The sequence below is a fragment of the Manis pentadactyla genome, chromosome 1 (genome assembly GCF_030020395.1).
Source record: "Manis pentadactyla isolate mManPen7 chromosome 1, mManPen7.hap1, whole genome shotgun sequence".
Lineage (NCBI taxonomy): Eukaryota > Metazoa > Chordata > Mammalia > Pholidota > Manidae > Manis > Manis pentadactyla.
In genome coordinates, this window is record NC_080019.1 from 199451981 (window position 1) to 199472909 (window position 20929).

Genomic DNA, 20929 nt, shown 5'->3' on the forward strand with positions numbered 1-20929 from the left:
CAGAGACCAGCCCAGTCACCCCCGCAAGCTCTATAGCCCCAGCCAACAGCCACACGAACTCACTGACTGGAAGAACCATGAGCCTGATAAATGGCTGTGGTTTTAAGTCACTCAGTGTTGGGCGGTTTGTTACACAGCAATAATTGATGAACTGACTACTGTCACAAATGCCCCTGGTCAAGAAAACCCTGGCTCAACTTCAACTGGCGCCCAGAGAATGTTCTCCTGTGCCGGACATCTGGGGGTTCCCAGTCCACAGTGGGGCCTTTCAGAGGGCAAGCGCTGTGGCACATGAAGAGCCCCAAATAAGAACTAGGTCAAAAGCACTGCATCTATTAATTTTGAAACTGTCATTGATTTTAAATTACAAAATACACAAAAACAGCCTCAGATTTGCCCACGTTATCATTTGGGTGTTTATGCTGCTAGACCTTTTCCTGCACACTCACACTCACATGTCTGAACCTCTGTATAATTTTGTTATGACCCTTTTCTTTCCAAAAACACTATTTTTACAACATTATTTTAAAATATACTCTATGTTTTTTCCCTGGACGATATGTCTTGGAGACCCTTCTGTAGCCAAAATTATTGACCTCTCCCTTTCTTTTTAACCAGCAAAGCGTAAATGGGCTCTAGTCTGCCTAATTATTCCTCTGTTAGGGGGCATGTGACTGTTCAGACTTCCAATCAAACAAGGTTTGTGCACGCACGCCAGGACGCTGACCAAAATGTGGAACCACTGGTCGAGTGAGCATTTTAAAAGGAAGATGGTGGTACATGGAAAGTTTCCAAAATCCACAGACCAATGAATCGACCCTTCCTGCAGAACCAGTCAAGCTTCCCTTGTCCTGCACTTTCTGGTTTCTGTCACCTCCCTCCTCTCTCAGGTTCCCTCCCTGCGCTTGCCTCTCACAACCTTAAGCGCACCAAGCAATGGGCTTCTCCAAAAGGTTTCTCTCTACCTCTTCACCTAAATTAACATGTGCGTTGAAGTTGCTCTATTTTCCTAAGAGGGGAAAAACATCGCCCTCCATCTGCTTACTCTTGTGTCCTTGATTGATTTCTTCCTCTGAGTTCATGGTCTTGCATACAAAAAAAAAAGACTTCTCTACTGTTGCATTATAAAATAAACACCAGATCTTACAGGAAGAAGACTAGGAAGGGAATCACTACAAAAATGGGAGACACAACGCACCGCAGAAGCAAGTACAAAAGAAACCCGTTCCAGGGGGGCTGCTGCTGCTTGGATGGGCGGAGGTGTGAGACAAGTGTGGACTACAGGTGTGGAGGGCGAGTGGCCTTCCACACCTGTAGCTGACCATGTGGAAGATAATGTCCCTGGCAATTCTGAGAACCGAGGCACATTGGCCCTAGATCTTGGGTTTTCCAAGCCTGCACAGCCCCTTGTGCCCCGCTGACTCTCCGCACATCTGCTGAGAGCAGAACCCGGCTCGGCTGCCCAGCTGGGCACATTTGCAGCTCTGCTTCATGGAATCAGCATCGGGCATCCCAGGGCCTGAGGTCTGGCTCTGCCACGGGGAGCCATGTGCAAATGCTATCACCTCTCTGCCTTTCACTTTCCTCGTTGAGAATAGTGACAATAGTGAGTGTGGCAGAGTCCACGGGAGGAAGGCTCCTTCTGCAAACAAGACGAGGCCCAGAAACCGCCCGATGACTTCATCAAAGCCACGGGCTACAAGATGGCAGGTCTCCAGTCCCACACTGGGACCGGATGAGCTATGTCTTCCCTTGGGTGGTTCCTTGCCCCAAGCCACATCACAGCTCTCGGGGATTGCCCTCCACCCCGCGACACTTCTCTACCATTTTCTCCTCCCCGTAGGCCCCATGTCCCCGTGCTCAGTTTCGGTGCCTTCTGCTTGGTGGCCCTTCAGTGCCTGGAGGCTGCACCCTCCCACCAGCCAAGCCATGGTTTCAATCTGCTGCTCGGAGCTTCCTTCTCTGGCCAGTACTTCCTTTTGTGGACTCAGCCCAGGGCCTGCGAGAGGCCCCCCAGCTGACCTCCCAACCCCATGACCCACGGGCTCGGCCGCCCACATCCCCACCAAGCTCACATGGGTCCTCAGATCCCCTTGGGAGAAGGAGGTGTCTAGACCCAGTGGACAAATCTCTCCCTTTTAGGAAATCAGTCCTGCTGTCACCCTTACAACCATAAAAGGCAAAATAAGGAAGAATAAATTATATAAAAAACTCCATACCACTATGTTCCAAGATTGCAAAAAAAAAAGCCCAACTTCATTTTTGTCCCAGTTTCCTCAACAGCAAGATGAGAAAGCTCAAGCCTCTTGCTGCAGGGCCTTGGGGGTGGTGTCAGGAAAACAGCATGCCCACCTAGGGCTTCCCAGGCTCCCTGTACTCTAATGGATCAGTCCGCACAGGGGCCCTGCCAACTGCAGGCAGGACGATCCCCACTTTACCCAGGTGCAAACCGAAGCAGTGGGGTGACGAGCCCAGCTCTACTCTACCTGAGTGAGAGCTGCAGGCTGACCTGCAGGCTGGGGGTAGCAGGGGTCCAGAGGCTGTGCCCAGGAGGCAGAAGGCTTGCCTGCATTCTCTGAGGGCTGGGCTGCAGGCCCAGCCTGGGCCTGGAAGGCGAGTGGAGGGGCATGCTTGGTCAGCCAGCTGCCCCACGTGGACTCCCACCCAACAGCTGGGGAAACCAGCCATGCGGAGACAGGGAATGTCAAAATGAATGGGGTTTTTGGGTAGGCGTCTTGGAAGATGTATTTTTAAGTGTATGTACTCACGGCCGCACGGCCCACGCCCCTGTAGTTGTCACATTCCCCTGACCAGCTGTGCATTCCATCTTACACATCCACCTTGAGCCCCAGTAGGGGACTCAGTAGGAGAACGCTTGGCAAGATTGGGGGTGTTTTTGCATTTGGGGGCATCCTCAGACTTTTGGGGAACGGTGGCCGTTTAGGTCACCTCAGCTGTGGCAGCCGGGAGGGACCGTGGAAAGGGCCCTCAGAGGTGGGGCTGTTCCTTCAGCCTGCATGGCAGCTTCTGCTAGGGGGCGTCCCTTCCGTGGCTCAGCCTCAGAAGGAAAAGCGGAAGATAAAACCTCAATTCAAACAATTTCACTTCTCATGAGCCACTATCACCTTGGAACAGTAGACAGACCGAAGTTAAAACTGTGTTCACAGTAGCTACACTCGGTTCTTTTTGAAAAGGGGAAGGGATGTTTTAAAACATTGAAAAGGTTTTAATATATATATATGCTCACGGCTTGGGGAAGGATGCGATGCCTCTCCCACCAGCCTGCCCTCCTGTGCCTCAGGGCCCGCCCCACCACCCACCTAGGAGGTCTCCCATGCACGGTAGCCACACAGGATGCCAGGTCATGACACAGGCTATTCTCATGACAAGCACAAGGAAGAGAAGCCTGCTTCTGAATGTGTGCGGGTGGGGGGCACACCAACGCCATGAACAGTCAGAGGACAGCCTACGAGCTGGTGGCGTGGCTCAGGGCAGCTGGACACAGGAAGACTTGAGGGGGCACATGTCAGTGACGCTGTGACCCTGGAGTGAAGAGGAAGCCCTGCGGATCCCTGCACACACCCCAAACTTCTCCCCTAGCACTCAGAGTTGCACAGTCTTCATCACAGGGTACCCCCTTTCCAACTTCATCCTGGCCACACACCATCTGTATTGTGATTTACCTAATAGATTTGTTACATGGATTCACTTTTTTCTTTTATCAAATGTATTCATCAAAGATACTTTCTAACACTACCACTAACGGAAAACCAGAGTCACTTCCCATAAACAGAGAGTAATGAGCAGAGAGTACTAGTCGCCTACCAACATGCATTCTCTCCCTTCTTCTTAGCAACTTAAACCTGATTTTATTCAGATTAGCAATATTCCTAGCTAAAGCACTTTATCTCTCTGACTCCATAGCAATCAGGTGTGGCCATGTGACTACATCATTAAGATAAGTCATTAAGATATAAGAGAAAGTTGATAATTGGAATTTCCAGAAAGTCTTCTTAATAAAGAAGATAGTCATCATTTCTGATGTCTGAAATAGAAATGTGATGTGATGGCTGGAATTCTAGCAGCCATCTTGGACTGAGAGGGTGACTTGAAGCTAGATGCTCTAAGGGTGACAGAGCACACAGAAGAAAGCTGGTTTCTTGATAACAATGGAGCTACACTATCCCAGGGTATATTAAGCATGTCCTTTTATTCTGATATTTTGACCTCTGGGGCCTAACTGACCCTGGGGGAACTGCCTCTCCTAGGACTAGCCAATTCCTAGAGAGGATGATACAGCTTGTCTTCAAGGGCAATTTTCATATGCAGACTAACCAATTCAGAGTCCACCATTCCCCATCTACTCTGTCTGGCTCTTACACTAGGCCAATAGCCCCCTTTCCCAATCATACAGTCAGGTACCAGACAACTCGGGACAGCCCCTATGCCCCAGAGCCCACTGAAATCACTCAAAATGGCCAATCCTGAGCCTGCTCAGCCACCTGACCTCACCCATTGCTTCTCATGGAAACCATGGAAACCACAATAAAGGTTCCTGTCTCATTCCCCTGCTCCCTCTGCCTCCTGACCAAACCTGGTGCGTTCCTGTGTGGCCCCATTGGGGCATGGCATGCCCCTTCCTCTGGGAACTCTGCGTAACAAGCTATCTTTTCAATCGCAACCACCTCCTGATCTACTGGCCTCACCATACCTGAGTAATAATAAACCTACATTTAAAAACACAAGCCCTGAATATCTCTGGACTTCTTTTCAGTAAGAGAGAAATTAACTCTTTCTTGTTTAATACATTCTTATGACCAATTTCTATTCCACCAGCCAGGCTTTATTCCTCACTGACATAAAAATCATAAAATAAACATGTATTTTTTAAAACAAAAGGTGATCACCTATATATTATTTAAGATCATCTCGGGTTCCACCCTTGATGGCCAGCCAAACCCAGCCTGTATCAGCTGACTTACATACACACCAGAAAAAGAAAGCTATTGTTGTCTTGGGCTAATGAATATGGGGAGACTTTGTTACACAGTATTATTATGGCAAGAGCTGACAGGTTCAGTCAGGAGAGCAACAATCTACAAATACTTACTGATGTTTTGCTGTTTGTGGACATATCCCAATGCCTATATATAAAATACATAATGCATAATACACACACACACACAACTGGTGACATGCCTCCTGGCCTCAAGGATTTTATGTCTTAACTTCAGAACTCCCCACCCGCAAAGCACGATGTCCAGTTGCAAGCTCCAGTAGGAACTGTGTTACATATCCCCACTGAATGGATTCCATCCGAGAAAGAAACTCTTTGTTGAGCTCCCTAAAAAAATAAAGCCTCTGAGAAGCCTTGGGGACAACTAAGGAAGCTGTGACCGTCATGAAGCTGGGGACCTGCTAATAAGATAGCACTCCTTGACCCCAATCAGGGTAGATGTGAACTCAAGCTCACCCTGACTCAGCTGTGTTTAGCCATATGTCATTGACACCTGTGAATGGAGAGCTGATTGCATTTTCTTAATTATTATTTTTTATATTGAGGTTCATATTATTAAATGCACAAATCTTAGTGTATAGCTTGACGAATATGTATGTACCCTCATAATTGCACTTTTGCATTGGAAAGGAATGCACATTTGCTCATATTGGTAGAGTGACTACTGTATGTGTAGGTGCTCGGTGTACGTAATGCCATCATATCTGCACAATAGCTGTGAAAGGTCTTTTATCTCTATTTTACAAATGAGGAGACTGAGGTTCACAGGGCCCTGCATGGCCTGTCCTTTGTCACCTCTCTCTCATCTACCTCTCCCTCCTTCTCTCGCTGCACCCACTGTCTTCTGGTTGCTCCTCTGATGAGCCAGGCACTCTCCCACCTCAGGACCTTTGCACTGGCTGTTGCCCCTTCCCCCAAATCCCTGCATGGCTCCTCCTCCCCTTCTTCAGGGCTATGTTCACTTGCCACTTTAATAGTGAGACCAGCCTTTTTAGAATGGTACCCTGCCTCCACTGCTCTCTCTCCCGTGTTTCATCTTTCTCTGGAACACCTATCTCTGATACATAGTCTCAAGTCATTCATGTCTGTGATGGCCTGACAAGGGCAGGGGTTTTTGTCTGTCTTTTTCACAGCTGCATTTCCTGTGCTTAGGACCAGGCTGGCTCATGGCAGGTGCTCAATAAATTATAGAATGAACAAGTGAATGAATGAATGAATGAATGAGGCTCGATGAGGTCAAGGAACTAGCAAAATGTCAACAGCCAGAAGCTTTCTGAGCCAATGGAACTCCGTCTGTCTGGACCCCTGCACAGAGCCCATGATGCCTCATGTAATTAAACCTACAGCCACGCCTCTCTTCTGGTGCATCCCATTGTGAGCTTTTAAAGACAAAGTGTCAGTCTCCTTCTCACCAGTTTTGTTGGGTGGAGGGAGGAGAATGGGGGAAGTTACTCACAAGTTTCTTTTCTCTCTTGCTCTTTAAAAAGGCCTTTAAAAATAAGATCTCTTTTATGCAGAAGCCAGTCGATTAATCCTGTCAGCGACAAGCAATTGCTAAAGGAGAAATATTCTTGAAGACATGCAGAAATGCACTAGCTGCAAGTTGCCAATGTTATCCTTGCAGGGGGTGCGGGGGGGCGCTATCGATCAAGGAGACTCCTGACAGCTGTTTAACATGGTTCCCATGCTTGTAAACCAGCTCCCTTGTTCTGTGACAGGAACAGTGGGTCTCAACCTTGTCACCAGCTAATTAGCCAATGTCTCACGTCTCTGGGCCCGTCCTCATCGCTCTCTTGGCCCCTGTCCCACAAACAGATGTGTGACAAAGCTCTCAGCATTATCCCTGCACACAGTAGGTGTTCAATGGTCAGTTCACCACCCTCCTGGGTCACATGCCCCAGAGGGACATCTGTGTCCACCTGCAGTCATTCAGAAATCTTAACCATAGGCGTGTTCCCACATCTCACGTCGTCTGCTGCTGAGAGAGGCTCTAAGTCCACGGCAGCGGTGCCATTTCATGGAGATGCTTCTACCCCCGCAGCCTGGTGGCCTCAGCCGCTCTGGGCTGGTGGGTCCGCTGGGAGGAAGGTGGGGCCTGCCGAGAGCCGCACCTACTGCGGATCAGCCCGCCCCTCCTCCCCGACTCAGCCCACGGGCCTCGGCATCTGCCCCTCTGGCCTGCAGATGAAGGGCCCAGGATGATTCCTCTCCTTTTTTGGTCAAAGAGAAAGTTTCCACTGAATAAACCCTCTGAGCGGTTTTTCCGATCTGGTGACTTCTGCACAGTAACTGGGAAAAGAAATAATCATTATGGAGCCGAGATGACCCAGCCCTTCTCCATGGCTCTGGGGAAAGAGACAGCTGACCACTGCCTCTCTGGCTCACAGGCTTTGCTGGCAGGCCCTGCCTAGCCGGCTCAGTTCTCCGCACTAAAGAAAGGAATCTAGCGGCAGGGTAGAGAGGGCTGTCAGTTGTGGGTGCAACCTTTCAGACTAAAGCAGAGCAGAAGGAAGGGAAGAGATTACACAGGCACAGTAGCCTACATTTATCACGTGTGGAGTTTGTGCTGGGTTCTGTGATTGATTTAAAATTTCTAGCAGAAGCCTCAGGCCCATCACACAAATGGGAAAACCGAGGCTCAGAGATAACCGACTAGTTTCGGCTGCACAGCCAGAAACAGTGGGCCAGGCCCCCATTTTTCAATCTGAAAACAGGGTGCTGCCCCGGTGTGAAGACCACAGGATGTAGTTAGCAGGGGGCACGGGGCCATGCTGACTCTGCCAGTGCAGGAGCCGGGGAATCCGGGCCAACGGACTGTGTCTCCACTCCTGGATTTGGCCCTTGACGTTGTGTCCGTCCTTGCCTGGGCGTGGGGGCCGCCTTTGGGAGTCAGAACATCTCTGAGCTGAGCCTTGGCAGAAGGTGCACAGTGGGGAGCTGGCACCACACCCCCAACAGACTGCGTGTCATGAGCTATTCCTGGAGCTGCTCTGGCACTTCTGCCGGATGGCACAGAAACCGCAGGGCCACTTGCCTGGGGACCGCACTGCAAGCCAGCCTGCTCACAGGACAGCACCAAGAGAGGTGCCACCGGTTGGGCAGAGCCTGCGGCACCCCGCCCCATAGCAGTTTTCCAAAAGTTACAATCCTAGCAAGGTGAAAGAGTGTGGGATTTGAACCTGGCCCTGCCACTCAATGGCTGTGCAGCCTTGAGTGAGTTACTCTGCATCTCTGAGCTTGCTTCCCTACTGGGCACGCTGCCTGCCCTGCCACTGCTGTGAGTATGAAATGGGGTGGTGATCACGGAAAAATCACTCGCACAGAGATGACAGATTTTCCCAGGTGGGAAAGCATTATTTGGTATTCTTGAAACAGAAATATACAATGCATGATTCTGAATTTGGACAAACCCAGAGAAGCCAGTGTCTATCAAATGCCTTGTAATTCAGCGGACATTCATTGAGCAGCTATTGTGTGCTAGTAACTGGCAGAACCGGCAGGATGCTAGCTGGGTTGCTGTTCTCAGAGCAACTCACAGCCTGCGGAGGGGTTTTGTGGCTGCGCATGCTCAGAGAGGGACCCGCAGCGTGGGAGGGAGCCCTGGGGAGACCAAAGGCCAGGCTGCCCGGCTTTCTGGAGCTCACCAGGCAAAATGCTTCTTCCCTGCTGCTGTGTCCCAGTAGAGGCACTGCCCTGGGGCTGTGGACTGGGGCCGGGTGGGGTTCTGTGTCTCTGGGGCTCCTCCTTATCCAGCAGGCAGGACCATCTGCTCCCAAGCTCTGCTTCCAGGATCAGGCAGGAGCCCACCGGGCTCCAGAGGAAGCCCAGCCCCTTCTGCAGCCCCACAGCCGTGGAACGGCCTGGCACACCACACACTGTCTTCCCAGGCCCATTCGGAGCACTTTCCATGTGTGCCCACAGGTGTGACAAGTCAGTCTCACTGTTTGCAGATGAGGAAACAGAGGCCCAGAGAGGTCAGGCAGCAGCCAGTCTCTGGCAGAGCTGTGCTCAGCTCGAGCTCAAGGCACGGCCCCTCAGGCGCCCTCGGTCCCTGACAGTCCTGCCCGCTCACTCCCCGGCCTGGCCCCCGGAGCCCAGCTCTCCAGGCTCAGACCGGCTCTGCCTTCACACCCACAGCTCTTTGTGCCTGAATGGCCAGGCAGGCACTGAGTGTTGGGGCGCCCCCAGGGTGCTTGGCAAGGGCCAGAGTCCCCCTGAGTATCCCAGGCAAGGTGGGGCCCTCGGGTTGGTGTTTAAGCCTTCCTTGTAATGCCAATAGGAGGTAAACCAAGGCACGGACAGCGTGGCTTCTCCGAGCTGTGGCTTCTCCGAGCAGGGAGCTGGAATTCTGATCCTGGTCCTTCCACTCCTGGTCTGTTCTACCCTTTGGAAACAAAGCCAAGGATCGCTCCACTGGTTTTGGAAGCAACTTGTGGGCATGAAATTCAGCAAAGGCTATGAAAACCCTTGGGAAGGGTGTCATGAAAGTGCACCGGTTATTTATTATCTCCAAGTTGGTGACACGCACGTGTAAGAAGTGCCACCAGAGTCTGAGGCAGCACCTTGTCTGCCATGGCGGGGCCCTTTTTCAAGCCTGAGAGGACCCCGCTGGCTGCTGCCGTGCCTGTGTTCTCCTGGTACGGCCCGGCAGTTGGCAGCATCACAGCCATTTATTTTTAGTGCTCGGTGGGCTGGCCATTTCCCGGTCACGTGCTGTTTGAGCTCCTGCTGCAGGAAGGCTCTGGCTCCCAACGGCGATGACGCCCCCTCCCCCAGGCCTGAGGGCCACAGGGCCTCTCCCGGGGGTGGGTTTAATGCAGCCAGCCCTGGCCCGACCTGTTTTAAAATTTCCTTGAGTAGCTTCTTTATCCGGTCCATCTACAGGCAGAATTATTAGTATTTTTTATTCAGTCATTTATTTATATCAGTATGGATTCATGAATATTTTCTATTTTGGGTTACAGTCCAGTATTATATTTTGTTGCTCAGACTGTCCCATCTTTGGTCATTGGAAGCTCTTTCAGTCGACTCTTGTGTCCCTTTGACATACCCCCATTAATTACCTTTTTTGTTTTTATGGCATTTTCTAACTTTGCAGCATTATAAGGTGCTCCAGGCTCTCTTGTGTATCTGCTGCCCCAGTCTTAGAATTAGTCCTTTCTCCAACGGGCCCTGGTTGCTTTTAGACCAAGACGTGGGGGCTGGGTGTGCTTGTTGCTTGCTGGAGTGTCCCCTAAAGATTTTAATTAAACTTAACGTCTTTTTGAGAGGAGTGGAAATACCATGTTTAAGGGGAAAGTTTAGGCTTGTTCTTAATTTAGACTTTTCTTCCCCTCTCTTTTTTGTCTACCCCTTTCTATTGCAGTTTTTTTTTTGCAAAATAGTGCTAAATCTTAAAATGCCATGTAAAATGCCATTATGCTAGTGGCCTCTGGCTATTAATATGTAGGGCTTTAAACCATTGAGATTATCACCTTAGGAAATATGAGTGTGCATTCTTGCACTTGCCACAAAGCAGATATTTCAGGACAGCTTTCCACATCATTGACTAAAACTCTTGAAAGAGGAGTTAGTGGCTGTTGCTTCCTAGAAAAGTAAAACCTTCTGGATGTGTGAATCAAGTTCTGATTATGCTCTAAAGGAGCTACCAGTGGTTTATTTTTATTTTTATTTTCGGTATCATTAATCTACAATTACATGAAGAACATTGTTTGCTAGGCTCCCCCCTTCACCAAGTCCCCCCCACAAACCCCATTACAGTCACTGTCCATCAGTGTAGTAAGGTGCTATAGAATCCCTACTTGCCTTCTCTGTGTTGCACAGCCCTCCCCGTGGCACCCCCCACTACACATGCTAATCATAATGCCCCCTTTCTTTTTCCCCACCCTTTTCCCTCCCTTCCCACCCATCCTCCCCAGTCCCTTTCCCTTTGGTAACTGTTAGTCCATTCTTGGATTCTGTGAGTCTGCTGCTGTTTTGTTCCCTCAGTTTTTCTTTGTTCTTATACTCCACATATGAGTGAAATCATTTGGTACTTGTCTTTCTCCATACAGGCAGAATTATTTTGCATGTCAATTCACAAAAGGGCAGTGGCAGCAATTTCCAAGCCTGGGGAGATGCACAGGGACCCAGTCCTGGGGTCCCGGAGCCCTGCCATTTGTTGCTGGGACCAGGAAGCCTGCACTAAGCATGAGAATATGGCCTCTCCCCACCACAGGGCCACATCACCTCACTGCTTGGTTGGTGATGAATAAATGATGGTAATTACGATCACCCTTTTAACTTCAGTTATGACTGTGTGTCTAAGAACAAGCACCCCTTGCTGATACACCCCTCGGGCAGGTCCTGCTCTGAGCACTTTTCAGATGGAGGCTGCAGAAGCTATATATCCAGGTACCAAGGTTACCTGGGCAGGCCCTTGCCCACACCTTGTGGCAGGTGAGTGGAGGGGCTGGGATTTGAACGCAGGCCACTGCTCCAGAATCTGCCTCCTACCCTGCGATGCCAGGTTTGGCCATTCCCCGCCTCTTGCCCTGGGCCTCAGTATGCACTTAAAAAGTCTTCATGTCCCTAATATGATCGGGAACACAAGCTTGATCCACCTGACTTGAATGTCTTTAGGAAAATAGTGTTTGCAGATGCGGAAAAAAAACTGAACCAAGGTCATTGTTACCTAAGCCAGGTGTCGACTGATTAAATTTAGAAGGTGTCTGGCTCACGGTGGGGAGGAGCTGGCCTCGTGGGGTGCACTGCAGGGCACACGCTGATGCCCCTCAGCCCTCTGCCAGGCTTGCCCACACATGCACCCAGCGGCCAGGGAACAGGCATGCCCGGGAAGAAAAGGCTTCAGGGGGCATGTCATTTCCAATTTTTTAAAGATGCCAGCAAGCATTTGCTGGAACACTGAGGGTGTTCCAACCGTGGAAACCGTCAACCCTCCCAACACCGTGAGGCCACACAGGAAACTGAAATCGCCTGGCCAGCGTCCAGTCGTTAGGGTAATGGGGGCTCACAAGTCAAGGCCAGCTCTGACTCAGCCCGGAATAGGGGGCTCCTGGATGCACAGAAGCCCTCCAGGCATGCCCAGGAGTGTGCCCTCTGCTTCCCAAGAGGACTACCTCAGCCAAGGCTGCCTGGATCTGGGCCCTCCCGAGGCAGGCAGGGACCTCAGCTGTCTAAGCACAAGGCCCGCCTGGACATGTCCTGCTGTTGACTGGGTCCAGACCCTGGCTAGTGTCATTTCCTCCTCTGCCCTGAGCTCTGACAGCATGCCCCTGCCCTCCATGGAGTCTCTCCTAGCTTCCTTCCTCCCCCTCCCGCCCCTTACCTCCCTCACACTGCTCCCTCATCCTGTCATTCTCCCCGAGATGGAGGCCCTACTGGAGGGGGGAAGCTGGGCCTTGTACCCAGGGAGCTACTGGGCTTATTTATGTCACAAAGTCCTTACACCTCCCCCCAGTAAGTGGCCAGAATCTCAGCTGTGCTAGGGATACAGGAATAAAAAAAAATGAAGGCAAGGTTCCGATGTACAATTGCTTAGAGTCTAGCAGGGGAAGCAAGCGAAGCGCCTGAACAGGTAACTAAAAATACATAGTGGGAGAAGCACTATCCTCAGGTAAGTAAAAGCTGCTACAGGAGCACAGAGGGCAGCAGGGGCTGGGAGATGAGGGCATGGGCTGCAGGGTGCAGCCTCCGGCACTGGAGGTGGCTGGGCCCGGGAGGCTTCAGCCCGGCATGGCCGTTGGTCCAGTGTCTGCACAAAGATGAATGTTAGGAGGTGGCTGATGCCCCCAGAAACCTGAGATACCCTTGGCCATGTGGACAATGCTAAGTTGCCTGAAGATGGGGACAGAATCTCAGAAGCTGATTCATTTCATGGCAGCTAGTCCCTGCCTTAGAGCCCGGGGCCAGGCCATCTGCAAGGCCCTTGGCCTCTCCTTCCATGTGGCTGGACGGTCACCTCCAAACTCAGGCTTTGGCCACCCAACTGGACCGTGGCTTCTCAACCACACGGATCCTGGACAACGGGCAGAATCCAGTGTGTCCGTCCCACCATGTGCCCTGGCCTCTGTGAGTGGGAGGGCACAGCTGTGGCTCACAGAGGCAGGGAAGCCCACCCATGTCCTGCCCTGGCCTCTGCCCAGGGTGCCCTTTCTCCCACCCACGCTCTGCCTGGGGTGTCCCAGTCATAATGCAAATATCAGCCCTCATGGGGCCTTCTCTACACGGACTTCCAGCATCCGCCCCTCTCACCTGCAACGTTCCTCCCGCCTGGTACTCTTGGAGTTTGCGGGGTCAGCCAGCCTGACCCATGACCTGCACCTCGAGCAAAGGCAGGGCCTGTCCAAGTCTGGGATGTCCAATCCCAGCCCAGGGCCTCCCGAGGGGCACCCCAGGCCTGTTTGCCAAGGTGACTGAATACTGTCCCCCACCACCCTAGGGGCCCACTGTTCTCCCCTCTCCTCCCAGATGCAAGAACCCAGCTGAGAAAGAAACTGGGGAAGAAAATACTTTCCTATATAAACATCTGGCGTCAGAGAAAGCTCCTCAGACTCCATGCAGCTTAAGGAGAAACTGCAGCTCTGTCACATTCCCAGGAGAAACAGCCCTGGAAGGGACAGGGGCTCGGGGACCACAGACCTGGAGTGGAAGGGCCCCAGCCAGCTTCTGTCTGGAGAATCGGCACACAAACGTTTAGGCTATAGATCTGTGGTGCAGAATAAATGAGATGCAGGATGGGAAATGCCCAGGAGAGTCGTGGTGCACAATTAATGCCCATAGCGGTAACTACTGGGCCTTCATTTTGATTGCTGTCTTGCTATAGATGAGAAAACTGTGGTTCAGAGAGGTTAGGTAAGTTGCGCAGGGTCACACAGCAAGTAACTCGTAGAACTGACTGGAACCCAGGTCTTCCAGATGCCAAAGTCTATGTTTTCACTTTATTTCCAAATCTAATCCACACATATGTTACAATTAGGCACATCTTCTCACAGTAACTGAACCACGGCAAAGAGCAGCGGTAGTGCTGAGAAGAATTTCCTTCCCTAGAATTATTCAGCCTTTTTAACAGCATCACAAGGAGGTAAGTTGACTGTTTTTCATCCTCCAAAAAATGACTCATTCAAACACTTCAGAAACTCCTTCTTCCGGAAAGAAAACCATAGAGTGATATCTGTATTCTCCTTATCAGAAAACTAAGTATTTCCATCATGACTAAGTTTGAATGAATGAATATGCCCTTGGGGTAAATTTTGTTTAGGTGGCACATTATCAGGGACTCCTGGTGCTGAGCAGAGAAAGGTGGGAATGTATTTCCAGAAGCATCCATTTGGTGTTCAAAGCCCTTAGCACTCAAGACTCGGGATCCAGGCTGCAAAGGGGCTCCGTGGTTTTGTCACTTCACTGAAGCTGAGTAAACAACTTGCCTGATTCAGACGTGAGTAACTAGGCACTCTTGGGGTATTTTTCCCCACCATCACTTTCTAAATTTCTTAAAAAATGCAATCAACAGTGGGTGAAAGACCAGAGTGACTACACCAGCCATTGCCCCAGGGAAGCCCCCAGCTGCTGATAAAGATGCGTCTGGGACAGCGTGCTCTGCAGGGGCCGCCCGTCGTGGGCTGAACTGCTTTCAGATTAGATAAAACAGAAAGTGTGAGCCACCTGCTGCAGAAAAGATGGAAACTGTCTCTTTAACCTGAGGGAACTGAAAAACAGAATTTCTCTTCTTGACGAGAGTGTCTAATGATGAAGGGCAAAGGGGTCTGTGTGGGGGTGGGGCAGTACCCTCCCTGTGCCCAGCAGCTGCCCCAGTCATGTCGTCCTCACCAGGCAGATGCAGACTCGGGCCCAGGTGGGGAAACCAAGGCTCAGTGAGAGGCCTGTCCAAGCGTACGGCGTCGGCGCTATGAAGACTTTCCCTGTGGCCACTCCACAGGGTGGAGACCCAGCCCCCGGCTCTTTTTGCCCCTGCACACATCCCCCAGAGCTGGGTCATAAACTCCTCGCTTCATGTTCTTTTAAAGCCGGTCTGTCTCCTTCACAGCTCTGGGGTCCTTGGAGGGAGGACCAGCGTCATGTCGTTTCCACAGTCCCACACCCAGCACAGAGTCAGCACACATTAGAGTCTTATACCATCTATAATCAATAAGATATTGTATAAGCCAAAGCTGCTTATTACAAATACCTGCAATTTCAACTACATCTACACTATCCCTTAAAGAAACTTCTACCCAAGAAACCCCTGTGGTGACCCTCCCCTTCTCCTTTAAACTGCCCAGTTGAATCCAGAAATCTGGGAGTAGGGCCCAGCCATCTGGGTTTCCACTAGCCTTCCGGGAGCACAGATGCCTTTGGGGTTTGAGAACCCTGCTTTCTCCCTTTTATCCCACAGCCACAAAGGAGCCTCATCGTGACTGTCACCAGCACTGTGACGTATTCACCATCCTCACTGTACACACGAGCCAAGTGACTGAACACGTGTCAGAGACGGACCCCCAGGATGGAAGGTTCTGGCAAGACCTGTGGGGGAAGACGGCGGAGGAGTGGGGGAGGGGGAGGAAACTGCAGAGACCTCAAAGGGCACCACGCATGGCCCAGCGCATCCTCCTGCACCCACTGCATCCTCAGCGGCCCTGGGAACCCCTGAAGCATAGGGGACAACTCCCTACGTTATTTTCACTCTCATATTTACTAAGGCAGGGAAAATGAAACACATTTTTCAGACATCTCAAACTACAGTGTGTGACTGTACCTGATGGCCCGCTTCAGAATCAGCCCGGCCGGTGACCTTGACCCCACACTGTCTCCCGTGCACAGACACACAAACACCACCTTCCCCCACCGAGCCTCCTCAGCGCCCTTTGGACGGGGCAACCCCCTCACCAAGCGGGCAGGGTGATCCGCCACCCGCGGACATTCCCTCAGAACTTCCTCTTCTCTCTCACATGCCCCAGCTGAGTTGTAAAAAAAAAACCAAAACTCGTTCTAACACTTTCCCTCAAATATTTGTAGATAATTAATTCACTGTTAATCAGTTGAGAATGGGTCTTTTATACTTTGTAAATAAAGAGAGAGCAGCGGCTCCAGGCCCTGCAAACGGGGTGTTTCCATGTGCAATTGGGAGGCAGCTTACTGGGAAGGGCACCTTGACAGCAGCCTGTGGCTGGGGCCGCGGGCCTGATGCCTGGGTACCAGGAAGAAAGGGGCTTTTGGGACTGGGGAGCCCGCCCCAGCTCCCTGTCCCTCTCTCCGGGTCACACCAGCTGCTCTGCCTGCGTGTAGGGGCCCAGGGCTTTCCAGTGAGTCACCGCGAGCAGCTGGTGACTGAGGGACCACGTAAACAGGGGCCCTGGTTTTCTCCGCGCTATATTTAGAATGGCACAGAAAATCCCATCCTTTGGTGTTTCCACCTGTTCAGACGTCCCCGAAGCTCCTCAGCCCTGCCTGCCGGCACCCTCCGGTGCTGGTCCCTGTCCTGAGGGATCCAGTCTCCTGACAGCCGCTGGGGTCCTCCCGGCTTCCCCCGGCCCACCTGTCACTCCCTGCTTGAATTCCTTCACGGGCTCCAAGCGTCCTGAGGGATTCATTAGAGGGCCCTGCGCCTTGCAGGCCAGGGGCTCGCTCCCCCTTTGTTCCTGCTGCTAAACTTCAGGGCTCAGCAAAATCCCTGGGCCAGGATTTCTGCCTGAACAGAAGCATGGAATGGCGCATCTGTTTTTTGTCTGTACAGTTTCCTCCACCTGGAATGGCGGTTCCCAACCTTGGCTGCACATTAGATTCACCAAGGGTGATTTCAAAAGTCTTGAAGCCCCAGACACGTCAGAGACCAGAGAAATCTCAGTTTCTGTGGAGAGAGGGCACCCAAGCATCAGTACCTTTCAAGACTCTGCAGTGACGTCCACGGGCAGCCAAGGCCAGCACTATGGCTCTTGGTGACGGGCGCCTCCCCTACCCCCTTCCCTCTTCCCACAAGCTCCTACCCACCTGACGAAGCCCAGCTACTCCGCCAGTCCTCAAGGCACTGGGGACGCCTGTGCACCGAGGTGCAGAGCCCCCCTTGGCACACCCAAGTCACAGGCCTTGTGGTAGCTCCCCTGAGCCAGCCCCCATCCACATCACTTTGAGTTCCCCTTGACAGCTACCCCTGGCCACCCCAGCCTTGGCCACCAGACTGAGAATTCCAGTGGCCACTCTGCTGGGTTCTCTCCACAGGGATGAGACCCAGCAGAGCCTTCATTTTAACATTTCTGGTCTGATCTATTTTGGATCATAAACTCCTTTATTCATTCAACAAACACAGATGATGCTTCTACTCTGCTCCATCCTGGGCTCCACATGGCACATAGAACGGTGTAGCGTAGAGAGAAGAGCTCGCACTGGACACAAGCAGATGCATTTCATATTCACTGCTTCATTCTATGAAGGCACAGCAGCCTCTGCAGGCCTGACAGGGCACCGCCCTGACACAAGAACCCAGTGCCCATGACTCCCAGCCTCAGCTCAGCAGGTCCTGGGCAGAGCCTTGGAGACCAACTGGGTACACAGCGCACCAGCTGGTCTGCATCCTGGCTGGAGGGCGTCGCAGAGCCGGCAGAGAGAAGGAAGGCAGCCCACTCTGCTGGGCCCTCCCGGTGCACTCAACAGCCCTTAATGACAGCACCATCTTGCCCATTTGATAGATGAGAAAACTAAGGCTTGGGATAGTTAAACAGGGTTTCCAAGATGGCATGGCTTGGAATCGCACCACCATGGGGGCTTGGGCCTGGGTGTGTCTGCACCTGAGCCCTCTGCTGTCTAGGGTGAAGGATCCAGCAGCATGCATGGGGGGGCCTGGGCTGGCCTGTCCATGCAGAGGCCACGGGACTTTGAGCAGCTTTTTCAGCCCTGTGTTTTTAATCCTTCGTGAGTCTCCAACTGACCCAAGAAATGCCCTGACATTGTCCCCATATATGCTTTACTGAAATTTAAAAGTTGTGCTGAAAAGAATGAAGTCTGCGTGTGTCTCCGGACATATTCATGCTTGCTTGGTAGGAATACTGAACCATCTATATGGTGTCATCATGGAAGCCAGGCTTTAGAACCAGCAATCCCCAGTTCGAATCCCTCCTTCTCCACCCCACACTTCTCAGCAAAAGGAATAAAGTGCAGATCACTAAGCACCAGTCTCCCCTTCTCCAGCCTGCACCGGGCCCCCCCGCCTCACAATGACAGCCCACTCATAAGGTCAGTTTCATCTGTCCAGCGGCAGAAGTCACACATGCATTCTACTGGGTTCATTTCTTGACTAGAACACCTCTCTTTGGCACTTGCCAGACAGATTTCCCATGAATCACTGGAAGAAACTGATAAATCTAGGAACTTAAAACAGGTGAACATAAGTAACTGGTTTCCCAAATCAACTGATTTCCCACTAAATTTAGAATGTCACCAAGAGCTACGCCTCAGTTCTGGATGGCATTTTGAAAACATCAAAAGGTGGGCTGTTTCTTTTCTCCCTTGACTCTAAAAAAGAAGCCTTTTTAAACTGTTTTTTGAAGTTCCACAGTCAGACAAAATAAATATAGTTACTTGCTCCCACGGATTTGGCCAAAGGTAGCTGATAAGGAGGTAATTGTCACCAAGATTCAAAACACATGCCTGAAATTCTGGTTGGCAGTGGTTGACATTTGCATGGTATAAATATGCTTTTCTTTCAGAATGTCCCTATATTGTTCAGTTTGAACTTAACGATTGCAACAAATTTTAATGGTGACAAATGCCTTAGAAAAATGTCATTTCTGTCTTGGGCCTTTACATGGTGTGCAAAGTGTCAAAGTACATAATGACACAGTCCCCACAGTGAAAATCAGAATAATCTTCAAATGGTGTTTCTCAAACAATCTCATAAATATTTCTGGGATTGTTTGCAAAGAGCCACAGCACATTACAATCCTAACAAGAAAGAATTTGGTCAAATTTTTGGTTACCAGGACGCCTGCACATATCTGACTTACAAAGTGCTTTTTGGTAAACCAGACGGGCAGGTCTTTATATACAAAACGCCCCAGCAAGCGATTCACCCCCTGCGTTACCGTGTCTGTGCGGATAAGCGGCCCTTCTCCAGGGACTCCAGGGCCCCATCATGATCCTCTCTCCCTCTCTTCGGCAACATCACTTCATCATATATTTTCAAATCAGATAAAACAGAAGCAATGTTTCTGTGTCTGGGCCAGGATGAGAGACTTTCACACTGAAGCTGGGGCGAAATCACCAGGTTCGGCCTCAGGGAATTCTCCATTTTAAAGATTCTTAGGCAAAGGAAGGTCTGAATTGGGAGCCTTCCCAGCCGTGGAGAATGTCACAGGAACGATTAAGGAAGTGCATTTCTGACTTAGGCATGAATGTTGCAGAATGATGGTTACTGTGCATTTTGTTATGCACCCCGGGGATGTGTGCACATAGGTCTGTGTATCTGGGGTTTTCTTGTGACCAATATGGCCTTTTGAGACATTTACTATTCTGGTCTGAAATGCTTCGTAAATGTCGCGTGGTTAGACTGGGGTTTAACCTGTACTTGCATGAGTACATCCATTTAAAATCCCTGGGGAGGAAACCAGGCCCCACTCTGTACAGGAAGAGCTTTATCAATGTAAGAGAGGATTATGCGGCCCGGGGCAAGTTCTTATATAAACATATGCCGACTTTGTGTTTTTGCAGTTGAGGTTTCTAATCAGCCTGCATTCAGTTCCAGGCTCAACAGAAACTGCTGATCAGACATCTTTTTTGTTTACACAGCTCTGTTTCTTTTTAACTTAGAAGTATCCTGTGCAGAATGCCTTTTCTGAGTTTCCCTGCAGAGTTGGAAGACAATAACCAAGGAAGGAGAAAGATACTGGGGGTAGGCAGACTGGAAATGGGGATCCCCAGACCCAGGTGCTGGCCAGCAGTGTGGGCCCTGCCCCGCGGCCCTGGGGCACTCACCGTGGTCGTGGGCGAACACCAGCAGCTCCAGCCCCACCAGCATCTGAGCCAAGTCGTCGTAGCGGCCACAGTGCTCCCCGGCTCCATGGGACACAAAGATGAGGGCCCTGCAGGGGGAGAGGGGCCGGTTAGGAAGGTGGCAGACCACTGAGGCTGCAGGCTGAGCAGCGCAGAGCTGTCACGGCATCAGCAATGAGTCAAGGACTAAATCGCAGGCTAATCGGGTAAGTGAAGGTGATTGCTATTAAAACGCTGGGCTTCAGGGTCCCGTGGGATAGAGCCCAAATCCTGGCTCTCCACTGAGCTCTCAGGTAAGGTACCCACACCATGGAGCTTCATTTCTTCATCTGCGAATGATACATAATGACAGTATCTCCTTCCAGGGGCATCATTTGTGAGGGTCCCAGGGTCTCCACCTGTGCTGGTTTCCCTGGAGTTGGCTGCCCGGGAGGCCCAGACCTAAGCCAGCCAGGGCCCTCCATGCTCATGGCCACTGTGATGGGTTCAGGGACAGGCAAGTGGCTCAAGCCAAGCCGACTGGGTTCAACAGAGCTGACCGGAGAGCTCTGGCCGGGGAGCCAGAGGCACTTCCATTCCCCCAGCGTCCAAGGCTGGGGGCCTACAGTGGTCCCAGCCATCTGGCCAAAGCTGAGGCTGAGTCGCCCCAACAGAGGAGAACCACGTAAAGAGGGAACACCCACACCTGACGGTGTCATGCCAGCCCTGAGTCCAGCTGGACCTGGACCCGGAATTGCCCCCCCACCTCCACCTTCTGCTGTGCTGTTGAAGTCACTGGGCTTTCCGTCCCTCGCGATGAGAAGAATCTTAATGCCGTGCAGCTCTTTGCATTTGTGGGGGATGATTTTACTTCCACGCTCATCGTCCATAGGCTATTGGCATTTTTATTATGTGTGTGCTTTTTCCCCTCTTCCCCTTTTCTCCATTAGCAAA

The 20929-nt window shown here is 51.3% G+C and overlaps 1 protein-coding gene across 7 annotated transcripts in view; it reads right to left on the bottom strand.

Moving 5' to 3' along the window:
- Positions 1-20929, bottom strand: part of MGLL (monoglyceride lipase) — a 128048-nt gene that overhangs the window by 49805 nt on the left and 57314 nt on the right. For all 7 annotated transcript variants that reach the window (XM_036911579.2, XM_036911583.2, XM_036911577.2 and 4 more), the window contains exon 3: positions 19979-20085. In XM_036911579.2, coding sequence (XP_036767474.2) covers positions 19979-20085 — 107 coding nt within the window. The remainder of the gene's footprint in view (positions 1-19978; positions 20086-20929) is intronic.